The sequence below is a fragment of the Erigeron canadensis genome, chromosome 2 (genome assembly GCF_010389155.1).
Source record: "Erigeron canadensis isolate Cc75 chromosome 2, C_canadensis_v1, whole genome shotgun sequence".
Taxonomy (NCBI): Eukaryota; Viridiplantae; Streptophyta; class Magnoliopsida; order Asterales; family Asteraceae; genus Erigeron; species Erigeron canadensis.
Window position 1 is genome coordinate 7,940,034 of NC_057762.1, and position 14,695 is coordinate 7,954,728.

Below are 14,695 nucleotides of genomic sequence, written 5' to 3' on the forward strand. Positions count from 1 at the left end.
TTCTAGTTTTCTGGAAACTTTACATTTGTGTCAAGTTAATTAGTCTAGCAAAGTATGTACGTACAATAGCTTTGTTACATTTGCGTTAATTAGTCAACCACGGCATGACTCCACAATTTATACGATATAATTATATAAATATGATTTTTTTTTGGGTAAAAATGTTACCATAATACCGTGGTTAGCTTCTTTTTTTTTTTAAACTGCTTCAATAATCCGTCCTTACAATTGTAAAAAGTGAAATTCAAACTATGATGTAAATATTTTATTACTGTCTATAATTGACTTCTGTTACGATGATATTCATTTCAAATACATCTATCTCATCACTTTATACCATTTGTATCTTATCTATTATCTCACCACAAGAAACCTACTTGAATACAAGGCCGACTTTGCTTTTGATCTAAGCGGCAGAAAGCTTCACTCCAAGAATGTTGGCCGGTGTGGTTACCATAATGACGTTAGATGTCACATTGAACGACACTAGATGTCACCCCAACCCATAGTCCCATACATCGTGTTCTGGAAATATTCTGCTTTTTAAAGCACCAATAGCGTTTCTTCATGGTCGGGCCTCTATCACATCATAAACCGGCTTTGTTGCTCACATGTTTGTCTGATGTGGGACTATCAATGGTATGGTTTATATTATCTATGATACGATATGACCTATTAAAGCTCTGAACCACTCAAACATAGTAATATACTACCACAACACAGTAAATACATACATAATACACCGACAAATACACTTACCCAACAAACTAATATCCCATCTTCGATTTTACATCTAACCTTGTGTGCCCGTTTAGCAAATCCTGGACACCGGGTTTAATAAAAAGATGACTTGGATTAGTACACAGCAATGTTCCGTTGTCAAACCTACAAAGTAATGATGCAATGGACCTGTGAATGTTCCAGACAATGGAAGCAAAGCAAGCGACATGCTTTTGTTATTCAATGCCAACAGAGAAGCAGCTAATGAAAAAACCAAAAAATACATATCCTGAAACAGCGAGTCAACATTTGGTCTACATAGTAGATAACAGCTCCAGAATTCACGCACTCAGTTGTGATGCTTCGTCTCTCTTTTTACCTTTGCTAGATTTGTTGCCACCTTCTTGTTGTTCAGCCTTCTTTTGAGCCCGTACCATGGCTCTTCTTGCACGTGGACGCATTTCACGAACTTTCCGGGGTGGCATTACAAATGGTTCGAGGGGCTTGTCACCGAATGGGTGCTCGCTGCCTGGGAATATTCTCAGTTTACGATCTCTGTCCTGTTTATATAAATTAGCTCTTGATGACTCATGTCGGGTTTAAAACACAGTTACAATGGAAATATAAGTCACATGAATGGCAAGACAAGTAAATAACTAAAATGAAAGTGTAGGATAATACTCTTAAAGACTTTAGGGCCAAGAGCCTTATTAGGGTGGCAATATCTACTTGTTTACCTAAAGGATAATACTCTTAAAGACTTTAGGGCCAAGAGCCTTATTAGGGTGGCAATTTCTACTTGTTTACCTAAAAATGGGCCTATTTGTGTTCTATTCAATCTCCAGCATGTCAACTAAGCGGATATTTAAAGCTTCACTAGAAAGAGAACAGGTTGAATGGGTAACGGTTCGAAGGTATCCCATAATGGTCAAATCTTGAAGATACATAGCTAGTATATAAAAGGTGTATTAACTAATGTTGACATCATATAAGAGTATAACCTGAAAGACTCGTATCAAGTGTTATGGACTTACATCACGCAGTTTATTTCTTGGAAGCATGCGAAGTACAGCTTTCCGAATAACTTCAGTAGGATCCTTGGCCATTTGGTCCTTCAAACTTCTTTCCTTAAGGTGCCCAACATACCTGCATACCAATCATATATTGCATAAAAAGATCTTTAGATAAACATGACATCATCTGATAAATGGAAAGCAAAGATTAATATGATGGGTCAAAAAAGATTATACTTTTTGTGTTAAATAAGTTACTTACTTACAAACTTCAACAAATAATCTCAAGTGAATTCAGTATGATTTGAGAGATATTCTACATTAACATTACACTTTGGCCAACTTTGACCCGTTTGACCTATTTCCTCATCAATTGTTAATTATTTATATTTACCTTTTAAACCCAAATTGACCAACTCTTTAAGTAAATTACTCGAACTCGCCACCTCTACAATAGAATACGAGCATAAATGAAACAATTACGGTTTCTCATTAGTTCTATGTTATCTAACGCAATGCCAGTCACACTAACATTTGACAAGCAGTTTTGTACTATTTACTAGCAGCAATAACAATGCTCGGCAGAAATGATACTTACCCAGTGTGCCATCGGTAAAATTTGTCAGTAAGTTTCCTCCCGGTGACACAAATATCTTTAGCATTAAGTATAACACACATATCCCCATCATCACGATTAGGAGTATACGTAGGCTTATCTTTTCCTTGAACCACTGTTGATACTTGTGATGCTAATCGCCCTAGAACCTGCATTTTTTGAATGAAAATTACTTCCCACAACTTCCCGGGTACGTGAAATCATCTGGCTACGCTCAATACATATCCTACAAAAATAGTAATTCATCTTCCGGGATAAGGGTAGTATATTTTCCCATGTCACTACCTTATTTTAGCCACGAAACACCAAACATGCTTTCCAGTATTGTACGATACAACATCTTAAAGCACGTTTGGTGGTTTAAAACTAAAATATATGTGGTGTACGGATCATCACTCTTTTCTAACCTATCCAACTATGTCGCAGGGCAGGCAAAGCCAACGATAAACATCGACTTCCTATGAGTCCAGAAATTTTCAATACGTGAAAAAATCATACATATATTCTTATATATATATATATATATATCCCATATTTTTAGAGAGAATGTAGGGACCTGGCCTTTGGCATCGAATACTCTCCACCGCAGTCCTTCCAAATTGATGCGCCTAATACCCGCAACTGCTTTCTACAACATCAATCCAACCAAAACCAAAAACTATAACATTTTTGAAGATAACTACCTTTTCTAAAAACAATAATAACATTTTATCTGAATTAAGTTGTATCTATTTAATGTTTTTAGTTGACAAAATCAATCGATACGAGAAATATAATTATACCTTAAGGTTGCCATTGAAAGACTGAGCTGCTACGGTTGACATAGATATAAAAATTGATGTAAAGAAATACCAAAATGAAAAGAAAGAAAATTTCAGATAAAAATGATTATGGAATTAAGACCCTAGGGTTTATTTGGAGAATGTTTGGATCATTTGCCAAAATGTTTCTCCAGAAAATGGGTGTGGGTTTTACGGCTTTTTAATGGGCCCAATAACGCATCATTTTTTTTAAGTTAATATTTAATAATTAAGAACTTAATGCATTTAGTCATGTTTTTTTTCGACTTAAGAAACAAAAATAACCGTCAATTACCTATTTTTTACTTAATACATTCAGACATTATTTATATATTCAGTTTCTTAATACATTCAGCACTTCATGACTAAAAAAAAGAACGACCCCTAACACATGTAATCCAAAGCCGGTTTTGACCAATTTTGGTTTCGTCTTTTTTTCCAGTTTCGCCCACGAGTCCACGACTATATATGACTGGGTATTTACTATAATGTTTTTTGACGAGGACCGAACATTAAACCTAACTAATAGCCTGTTCGCAATTCAAACGTTAGGATTGGACCGAAACCCGACCCTTAGATTAACAAATATATATAAAAATAAAATAAATCTAGTAAAGATATTTTATATTATATACCGGATAATGAAACATAAACAAATGTTTTGGAGGTATTAATCCCTTTATTTAACAGGTTTTGAGTTCGGTTCTAATTGCAAACGTTATTTTTCTTTAATTTTTTCATTAAATGACGGGTCATGCTTTCGAAACTCACTTCCTACGAAATTTTTTCAATATATGTTAATGTTTAACAGACCGGTTACAAAAGAATTAATCTTTTTCTTCTTAGTGATGGATCGGTTTGGTTTCCAAAACACGCATATATATCTGATTCTCACATTACAAAACCATTATGATGGCCAATATTTTGTTAATTAAGTTTCTCTAAAAAGCAAGTACAACGGCAATAATATTGGTTCAATCGGTGAGGCCTTAGCCATCTAAAAGTTATGAGCTTTTTTCTCTTTGAAATGAAGTATTTACTTTCCAAGAGTACAATCTTACTTGGTAAAACCTTGTATACAAACCAATCGAATGTTGAAACTTTTTTGCTAAAAATTTATCTATTATTGAAATTTCTTATTTTAATGTTTAACGAGAGTAAGTACTCGTGCGTTGTGACGGTGAGATGGTGGGGTGATAGGTCATAAAGTGTTATAGCCAAATGCCTTAACCATACGGGTTCCGACATCAGATTTAAAAATTCGTCAAAAGTATATCAAATGACATCTCTAATGAAAGAGCATGCAATTTTAAGAACACCCATATAATTTTTATAATTTATCGATGTACGGTTTTTAAGATAAAAGATTTTGAATGAATTGGAGGAATAAATGATTTATGGAATTGAGAAAAAAATGATTGGTTGAGATTTGAGTAGAGAGAAAAGATTATATAGTTATTTTAGATAAATATAGCATCGATAGGTGGGCATTTTGAGAAAGTAAATATTGAAACTTAAAATTTAAACAGAGTTTTTTTGCTTTATAATATAGTATAGAAGATAAAAGTAAGGTGGTGTATGGCGGTTATGCCAATATATATTCATTCATTCATGAATGTCCAAACAGTAAATCTGGTTACATTAAGATCTCATACTCTCTCTATGCTAAACTTGGTAAAAGATTATCTATAATTGAAATTTTCTTGACATGGCAATGTTATCGATTGAGCAACAGTTATCATCTTAAACAAAATTTGAAGACACAGGAATTTTTTTGCATTAAATAAGCTAGAAAAATAAGCTTTTTATAAGTACATCATTCTAATATGCAAAACTAACTGTAATGAAAAAGGTTTAGGTCCCAATGAACCAAGTTAGTGAGTTACTCCCATTTTTTACATGGACCTCTCTTGGACCGGGAGCACAAGACTGTATGCGGGAATAATTGTTTAAATGCAATGATGTATCATGCTAAACAATGACGAGAAAGAGCCAGATAAGCATACGAAATCATAACAAGAAAGAATAAAAAAGCAATATAGGAAAGGACATCAACTTTATTGTCTAACATCAGAAAAAAGTTGGTTAAAACTAAGACCTGATGACCACGCAATTAGTCATAGCAGACTCGGCCATCCAGGAAACTCTACCAGAACTATGCAATAAGTTACCATATTTGCTGGACCTAATAAACTAAATACTACAACTTCTTATATAAAACTAAAAAGCCAGAGATAGGACCTGGAAAATTTAAGAACATAAAACCAACTATGGGCTATCACTTTTCGGTTATACTCTTTTGTACAATCCTCATCATTTGGTTGTTGCAGTTTCATTTGCGACCGCGTGCTACAAAAACTTCCTCCAGCTTTGGAGTTTGCATCACATGGATCTCATCATATGGCTTTGCTTGTTTCACGTCGACATATCCTCCAGTTTTCAGAACCTGCATCATTAATTCATATATCAAAACACCCCAGGATTACTGACTTCGAACAAACTAATGTGCCGTAGATGTTTAGAAGTTATGGTTATGTGTCAGAAATACAGCAGATGCTGCTTACCAGTATCTGATAGAAAAACCTTGCGCTTTCTTTCTTAGTTTTCTGTTTCAAGATCTGGGACAACTTTAGAGCTCCCTCTTCTCCTCTTTCTTTCAAACATACAAAATAACCATGCATGCGACGCGCAATGCTTCTATACGCCACCAAAAACAGATCTTATAGAGGTTTAAAAGAAGGAATAATATCAAAAGAATTCTGAAATAACATAAAACTTACTTTGTAACAGCTGACCACTTTTCTGCAGTGAGGACTATAGAGTGGCAGATAACATATCAAAAAAGGAAAATATAACTTAATTAGATCTGTAAAGAACGTGAGATGCAAAATGCAGGAGGCTTTACAAAGTAACAAACTGGAAAACTAAATAGTTACATACAGTTTTCTTGATTGCTTTCACCCAAAGCACTTGGTCCCTGAAATTGGTTTAGAGACAATAATAAGCATCAGAACATTGCTAAACACTGAACTATATTTCAAAAAGATATGTGAATATTGCAAGAAAATGTTTGCATTCAATAATAGCTGGTAGAAGGCGGTTTCAACCATTTATCTAAAAAATTGTTCGATTTGGGTTGTATATATATATAATTTATATAACAATGACTGACTTTATTTCCCATGTAATCTGAGATCGACTGTGAAGCTCTAAATATTCAAAGAGAAGTAGTAGATGACCTCTTCCAACTGAACCTCGTCCATATCTACACCAACGACTCGACGGTAGTCTCTTTCTACAGTCTCGGATGAACTAGCCGGTCCCGCTTGACTGGCCAAGGACTTCGCATGGACCTCATGGAATCTCAATGATGTCGATCGGGTTACTGGCGTTGAGGGAGCAATGGTTTCTTCTTCTCTTTCCTCAGAAACTTTGTTCATGTTCAGGGGCGTTGAGGGAGCAATGGTTTCTTCTCTTTCCTCAGAAACTTTGTTCATGTTCAGGGGCATTAATTCAGTAACTTTTGGATCCGGTTCCCTTGTCTCCTCAACTTCTTCCAGCACCAGCTCTTTCGTGGAAATAACTGACCTGAGATCCGATGGAAAATCTGCACTGACTGAAGAAGAGCTAAGGATTACTAAATATGGTGCTTCAAATATTTTGGCAATAAACAAAAGTTATTAAATATTTGCCGTACAATCAGTAACAAAGGTAGAAAATTCAGACTGATCCTTCATCGCATCATAAGAATGTCAAATTAAGTAGAGAAGAAGAAAACTTACTGGCAACTATAGGTTCCAGAAAATAATCAGTAGACCTACGTTGCTTCCAAGCATGAAGAGAAGATGTAATCCTCCTTTTGCATACTAGGTCACTTGCATCCTCAAGCCAGTCTCTATATACACTGCCAGATTAAATGGAAGACCATTAAAGTTTCTATGACCTATGCCAATGGAGGTCTTCGATCTAACAGAAGAGTTCTTTGGTTTGGAGAACCGGTTGCACGGTCTCTTCTTTGTGCCTCATCGGTTTATTTGGCCACTTAACCGAAAAACTGATCAAGGGAGTGGCGTCCATTGGGTGGATGTTCGTGTATATAAAATAAAGAGTTCAAGGACGACATTACAATAACAAAATTTTTATATCTTTCTTTCATTTATGCCAAAAAATATTAATAATAATAAAAAAAATTCAAAGCGTGCACGTGTGTCACTAAAAGAAAAGGTTGACATCACTCACTCATTAGGAATCTTTCTCGGTTCATCAAAAACACATTTGCGTTTCCTTGGGAGCCTAACTTCATTCATGGGAGCTGGGGTACGGACAGCCACACAATCTGATTTGTGTTCACCTGCATTTAAGAATCTGTTCATTAATGCAAAGCCTGTGATGACGACAAGTTAATCTAATTGGAGACATATATTACCTAAAACAACTGGAGCCTTTGACTGAGGGGTCACGTCAATGGTAACCGACACTTGACATTTGTCTGGACTAGGTTTGAGAATTATGTTATCAGCGGATGTCAGTTCCAAAACAACTGTTTGCCCAGTTGTACTGTCTTCAACAGGATGCATATGTGAAGTTTCACCATCCTCAAATATTATATCTGGGATATTTATATTAGTACATTCTGGCTCTTGCTCAATAAAGGGTTTTACAGGGACATCTTCGTCATCAGTTTCATCGAGCACCATGGGATCCAGGCATTCCTCCAGTGAAAATCTATGACGAAACTTCTCAGCACTTTTTTCCGAGTTACTTGGGTTAAAGCTGCAAAGGTGGACACAAAGACTTGAACGTATGTAAAATAAATGCAGTTGCTACTGAAATAAAACATTGTTACATACTTTGTAGCCATAGCCGAAGTAGAAGTGGAAGCATGGTCAGAAAATCGAGCATATGCATCCCCATGCTGCTGGAAGATTAACATACCACATTTAACTTCAATGAACTTGAACTATATACCATGCAAATCATTAAATTAAACATAACTTTATATGTACCTTGCCATAATTATGATGCCTTGTTTGGACATTTTCCCATGCATCTATTATATGAAAAGTCATACGATTAGGCTAAACTTAAAACACCCTTTAAATTATGCTAAAATAATGCATACACTTAAAAGCTTACCATTAAGCACAAGCTCCAAATGGGGTCTCACGTGGTCACTGTGATATCACAGAAACAGACAGGATGGTTAAAAAAGTTACAAAAATGGACAGCAATGAACAAATTATAAAGGATTTGTAACTTACTTGCTGCTATCATCTTCCACGATTTCCAGATCAAATGCGTCTAGTTCAAAAGTTTCTGGCATGCTGATTGAAGAGAATTGTGCACGCATAGCTTCAATAAAAGTATTGGATTTCTTTTTACTAGAAAATTCCGATACAGGCACGTCTACAGTGTTTTGTTTGGATCTATGTCCTGAAGATTCAGGTAAGCACATACCCGTGACATTAACAGTATCTTTTCTCCTCCCCTCAAAATATAATTGAATTTCATTCATGCTTCTATTGCTGTCGACCAGCAGATACTCAACCTTCTTTGCGTATATCCTTGCCACTCCAAGTAGAAGAAATCCTAATATTCTATATGTTACAACAGAAATTTGGTCCACCAATATGTTATCTGAATCATTTGCAACACAAAAAGAAGTAAGTCGGTAATGTTACTAGATAACAACAAAAGGACTAAACAAATGGCACCATGACATATATTGAACATTGAATGATTGAAGTACAATAGAAATACGTGTTTCCTAACACAATGTGTCGTTTGCAGTTGTTTTCATTTTCATGGAACAACATATAATCTTAACAATCAGATAATCACATGTATTAATTATCTGAAAATAGCATGTAAATATGCCAACAGTTTTAGTTTCTTTGCATTAGCAAATCAAGAAACTCTTACCATATACACATCCTCTTACGTCGTATACAGTAACCTCAAATTTCGATGGCAGATCCTTTAAGGAAACTCACTTATAAACAGTTAGCAACACAAGCCCATGTAAGAAGATCAACACTCTAAAAGAAACCCAAAAACATCTTAACTCAATCATTATTTTTCTAAATAAACTAGCCCCTGATCTAACTCAAAATTTGTTCACCTTGACCTCTTTTTTTCCGGTATGCTTCATCATCTCATTTTTAACAACCGGATGAAGACCGTAAACTCTTTCGTCTATTTGTCCAAGAGGGAGGTTCCAGGTACAAATCCGGGCACTGGCGTTTAACTACTAACTTGGGGAAAACCAACTACCGGCATTTGTCGTTTAAAAAAATAAATAATAAAAATCTTCTTTTTTCAAGAAATAACAAAACCCCTCTTCAGTCTAACAAATAATGAACAAATTTACAGCCAAAGTCACCAAAATCACAAAATCTAACATTTATTTCTACATTACAACTACTTCATACATATGATTAAACTATACAATATACATCCCCTTAATTTGTGCAGTGACAAAATATACTCATTATTTGCAAAAAAAAATGATAAACAAATAATATATGGCAAATAATTGGTTTTTATTACTAAAAAAAGAAAGAAAAGAAAAGAAAGGGAACAAACCAACAGAAGAAATGATATTGGTGTAATGAACAAGTTCTTTCTTAATACGTTTAGGAAAGTGGGCAGCCATCCATACATTCTCTAATTCCTTGCTTTTCTTCCCCATTGACAACTGTTTGTGTATCACCATCTCCCTCACCCCCACCCCCTTTTTTTTTCTATCACTTTATTAAACCCACTAATTATTACTTATGTTTATATCTATTATTATATGCATATGTATTTTTAGAATGATGTAACAAAGCCTGTTGGTATGTTTTGTGTGTGAATATAAAAGTGAAATGGTGTGTGTGTGTGTGAGGATGGAATGGAGAAGAAAACGGTCGAGTAATGGAGTATGTGTGTAGAGAGAGAGAGAGAGTGTCTCGGACAAGTTTCTTAAACTTCTGTATCGAAAAGGGTAATATCCAATGTTTTTACCACCATCATTCACAAAATGACAACTACTGTTATGTATTTAAATCTCATTGCATAATTAACATAATAATTGTGTGTGGGGTAATAAGATTTTCTAAATGGAAAATAATAAATAAACTCAAAAATGTTTAATATACTGATGATATCTGACATGATAAAAGAAAAAATTAAAAATGTAAACAAAGCCCTTGAGGCTTTATTTAACGTGCATAAAAAAATTGTATATTTTCATATTAAAAGTTCACCCTTTGAATTTTATGTTAAGTGTACAACTAATTAATGCACCTTAACGGAAGCCCTTAGGGCTTCATTTAGCAAAACCCTTTAATAAATTATCAGGTATGGTTTTAAACTATACTGTTAAGTTAATTTTTTTTTAACGTTTGAATGATAGTCTGTTCGTCCTACTGATATTTGAATTTTTAGGCAACCACGAAAGGAAAAAAAAAAACTCCTATCAATCTATCAAACTACACGACAATTAATAAAAGTAAACTCTGTCTTCTCAGGACTCGAATCTAAGTCTTTTCTCATGCCTAAAACTCTCGTTATGCCTCAATGATTATCATTACTTTTTAAATACATATTTTATGTATTTTCAGAACACAAATAATATATAGAAAGAGTAATGAATATTGGGAGGTTACTGAAAAGTAAACTTTTATATCAAAATCATCGAAAAGTTTTGAGCAAAAAGAGGGGTTCCCTTCAAATAAAAGGAGTAGATATTGATGTATTTGTAAATCATAAGACACCATTTATGAATCAGCTCTTAGTTTAAGGAATGAAATTTCAGTATATTTGTCACTTACTCAGAAAGAAATAGAATTACTTTAAATAAATCTAAAATTTACTGTATAAATATGGGTGTTTGGGGCTTGGTGCACTGTAAAAAGTGGCGGTGCGTAAGTTACAATGGGATATACATAAATATGTTACATGGCGATTAGTTAAATGAAAATGCATATAATAGATTGTTGTATTAGCGGTTGTTGCGGAGTGCGGAGTGCGGTCTTCTTTTGGGTTGTTTGTGATAACGTTTCTGAAACATTTTTTCATATTTTGTAGAATGATATTTATATATATATACTATCTAATCAACCCGGGTTAACTGATAAACATTTTGTAAATAATTCAAATGATACTCGAGTAGCTTTAAAATATGTTATCATATTAAAATGTATAACAACAACGTTAAATAAGCTGAAAAGTTTGTGATAAATTATTATGTAAAAAACGAAACTAAAGAAAAAATAAGGTGATTAAAATCTTATATTGTAATGTTGACATCTAATAAAAATCTATATTTATGATACACATTTAAAAAAAAGATATTTCGAATATTAAATAAGAAAATGTGATCGATGTCATAATTGAATTAAAAAATTGTGTGGTAATACATTTTTAAAAAAATCTTATGTCAACACAATCTTTCTTTTATTAATATAATAGATTTTTTTGATATATAAAGAATTTTTTATGGTTTTATTTACAGGCTTGGAGTTTAACTTGATAAACTTATATGTTTTTTTTCTTTTTTACTACCATAGATAAAAACAAAATTGAACGTTTTAAAAAGATACATTTAATATATTCTTATTATTTATATTTTTAAAATTTTATCTATAAAAATACTAAACATGGCTTAAAAAAGCAAATATGTTTTTCTTTCGTAAAGAATTCTCAAACGGAAGGCCCAAATGCTCAATTGAAGAATTGGTTTAATGAAAAGGATTGATGGACGTAAATCCAAATTTCAAACTATGCATACAATAGGGTTGTAGGGCAAATTGTGTTTAACGTATTTCAGTCTCTTATATAAATAAAATAAGATTTTTATGACATTATTATTTTTTAAATAATACTTATTTGTCATTATTACATTTATTTATATCAACTTTATCTTTTTTACCTTTTTGATTTATGACATCATCATATTTAAAGTTTAAAATATTTTCTATTTGATTTATGATTTATGTCTTTTTTCTTAACATAAACCAAATTAATGTAAATTAATATGTAATTATCTAATTTATTTTTTTTTTTATTTAATTTACTCATGATACTAGACTTTCCTTCTTTAAATTTATTTCATTTTTGTTATTTATGATATCCTTTTCTATAAAAAAAAAATTAGTTCTAATTTTCTTTTGAAAACTCTAACAGTTTATACATGGTCTTTTAAATTTTCATCATTTAAATAATTTAATCATGATAGATTTTTAAAGTATTCACATATTATGCGGGTTAATAAGTTAATTATATCTAAACTCCTTTATAAAAATTATTTCATTAACTAAAAAATTTTCACTATCACGATTAAATCAACCTACACCACTTGACACCGCCACCAACACCAATAGTTTATCACCGACACCACTAGACCGTCTTCCCCACCACTGTCGCTGCATTGCTCAGGTACCATACTCGTATATTCAAAATATAATGTGTACTATTTCAAGATTTTGAGTATGGTTGAACTATCTCAAAGTTCTTAGATATCAAGGTAACTTAATATCACAAAACTTTTATTAATAAGCCCGGGTTGAACCCGGGTTATTAGCTAGTTTATTCAAAACGAGGTTTGTACCCGGTTGTTGCCTCAGGAAATGTTAGTTGTATTGTCGCTCGCGCTTCGCCGCGAGTGAGTATATATTGACAAAACACAGGTCATCGTACGTAGTCTAATATTTGATTTTAGTCTTTTAGGTAACAACTTGCTATTTTTGTTAGTTATCAAAGAACGTCATTTCCTAAATTAATGCAATATTAAGAGCACATAATTATGTAAATTACAAAGTCATATAAAGTTAGAAAAATTAGAAAGTCATATATGATTAGAGTAATAAAGGAAAAGTTATTTAAAAACTCATAAATAAATAAAAAACGCGAGAACAATTATGGTTCATATATTTCTCCTATTTTCCTCTCTCTTCAATTAAATGATAAAATTCATCTAAATCATTCAAAATGTTAGATCTCACAAATCGTAAATCGTTAGATGGAAAAAAAAAGTATGAGTAGTCTTAAAATTTCGTCTTCTTTCATTAGAGATGCAATTCGATATACTTTTGACGACTTTTTAATTTTCGTTTTCTTTCCCCTTGTACTCGTGTACCTACACATGTATCATTATTTTCACATGTAAATTAGTAAATGAACATATGTACAAAATAATGAAGGTTAAGGGCGGAGACCGTCAATCCAGGTAGAGCCATGGTGGCTAAGGGTGGAACCCGTCAGTCCATGGCGGAGCCATAGCGGCTAAGGGCGGAGCCCGTTAGGTAGATCACCCATCACCGATCACCCCTATGACCTGTCATCCTCTATGACCTATTACACTATGACCTATCACCCTCAATGACATATCACCCCCACCAGCTTTAGTTTATGAATATCCTTAAGGGCGAAACTCGTTCCGAATCATAATTTTTGTTCAACCTACACATGTGTAAGTACCAAAAAGAAAACGAAAATTAAAAAGTTGTTAAAAGTATATTGAATTGCATCTCTAATGAAAGAGGACGAAATTTTAAGACTACCAATTTTTTTTTTCATCAAACGATTTACGGTTTGTGATATAAAAGAATTTAAATGATTTGGATGAATTTCTATTTTTAATTGAAGAGAGAGAAAACTACACAAAATATGTGGTCCAACATTATTTTCGCGTTTTTTTTATGAGTTCTCAGAATAACTCACCCCTAGAGTAATATATGTATCGTTTGTCATGGTGTAACTTTTTTTTGGAAAATCAATGTCGGTATAAATTTAGTAGTCATTAGCTCTTTAGTCACGTTCGTCTTTCTGGTTTCTACGTAATAGTATGTAACTATGTAATATATTTTGTACGTAAAAGATTCAATACAAATTACAAAATATATATTCATGTGATACATAACATACAAAATTAATTAATAAACATAAGTCTTGCAGATCATGTGTCCTCTTAAGCATGAACCACGTTCAAAAATTTCTAACATGAACATTGAGGTTTGTAAATAAATAAATAAAAAAAATTGAAAGAAAAGATGGTGAAAGTAAGCATAAAAAAACACGGAAGAAAAAGAATAAAATAAAGGACCTAAACGTTTTATTGTAATTACAAATATGCCATCTCTTTTATTTATAAAGAAGCCTTGTTTCTAGAAGAAAATTTTAAAAAAAGTCCGACGTGGCAAACCCCAACCCCTTTCCTACGCAGCTTTTTAAAAGCAATGACGTATTTATCTTATTTTACCCAATTTTGTTTTTTCAGAGTTTATTTTCAATTCTTCTTATCTTCTACCTTATTTTACATTTTCTCATGCCATGGATGTTCTCCAAAGTGATCAACAACATATTTGTTTATCCCCAAGGCATTTTCTTCAACCATATATCAAAAGCATAATCATCCCATCTTCTGAAATTATATTCCAATCAAACCTCCATGCCCTAAATCTTCACTACGATCAACAAAAAAAAAATTAATAACAATAAAACAGATTTAATTTCGACTTTAGTTACACGCTTACACCATCTTTGGACTCTGGTAAGGTATCCCA

At 32.9% G+C, this 14,695-nt stretch overlaps 2 protein-coding genes across 4 annotated transcripts; both read right to left on the minus strand.

The window, feature by feature from the left end:
* Positions 1-675: 675 nt before the first annotated feature.
* On the minus strand, positions 676-3,301 carry LOC122588623 (50S ribosomal protein L13). Its single transcript, XM_043760779.1, has 5 exons — positions 3,132-3,301; positions 2,906-2,977; positions 2,332-2,498; positions 1,755-1,866; positions 676-1,280 (listed from the first exon to the last, which is right to left on the minus strand). The coding sequence occupies exons 1-5, from the start codon at positions 3,171-3,173 to the stop codon at positions 1,062-1,064; spliced, it is 612 nt and encodes a 203-aa protein (XP_043616714.1). The 5' UTR covers positions 3,174-3,301; the 3' UTR covers positions 676-1,061.
* A 1,887-nt stretch (positions 3,302-5,188) lies between these two features.
* On the minus strand, positions 5,189-10,128 carry LOC122589044 (sister chromatid cohesion 1 protein 2-like). 3 transcript variants are annotated; one of them, XM_043761283.1, is made up of 13 exons: positions 9,735-10,110; positions 8,411-8,786; positions 8,286-8,323; positions 8,156-8,199; positions 8,000-8,064; positions 7,576-7,922; positions 7,389-7,500; positions 6,932-7,053; positions 6,389-6,765; positions 6,090-6,126; positions 5,930-5,963; positions 5,714-5,846; positions 5,189-5,595 (listed from the first exon to the last, which is right to left on the minus strand). In XM_043761283.1, the coding sequence occupies exons 1-13, from the start codon at positions 9,862-9,864 to the stop codon at positions 5,482-5,484; spliced, it is 1,929 nt and encodes a 642-aa protein (XP_043617218.1). In that variant the 5' UTR covers positions 9,865-10,110; the 3' UTR covers positions 5,189-5,481. The 3 variants fall into 3 exon arrangements, 2 of the variants coding, with proteins under 2 accessions (XP_043617218.1, XP_043617217.1); XM_043761282.1 differs by having other exon boundaries at positions 8,000-8,067; XR_006322219.1 differs by lacking the exons at positions 5,189-5,595; positions 5,714-5,846 and having other exon boundaries at positions 5,933-5,963; positions 6,322-6,765; positions 8,000-8,067; positions 9,735-10,128.
* Positions 10,129-14,695: the final 4,567 nt, after the last annotated feature.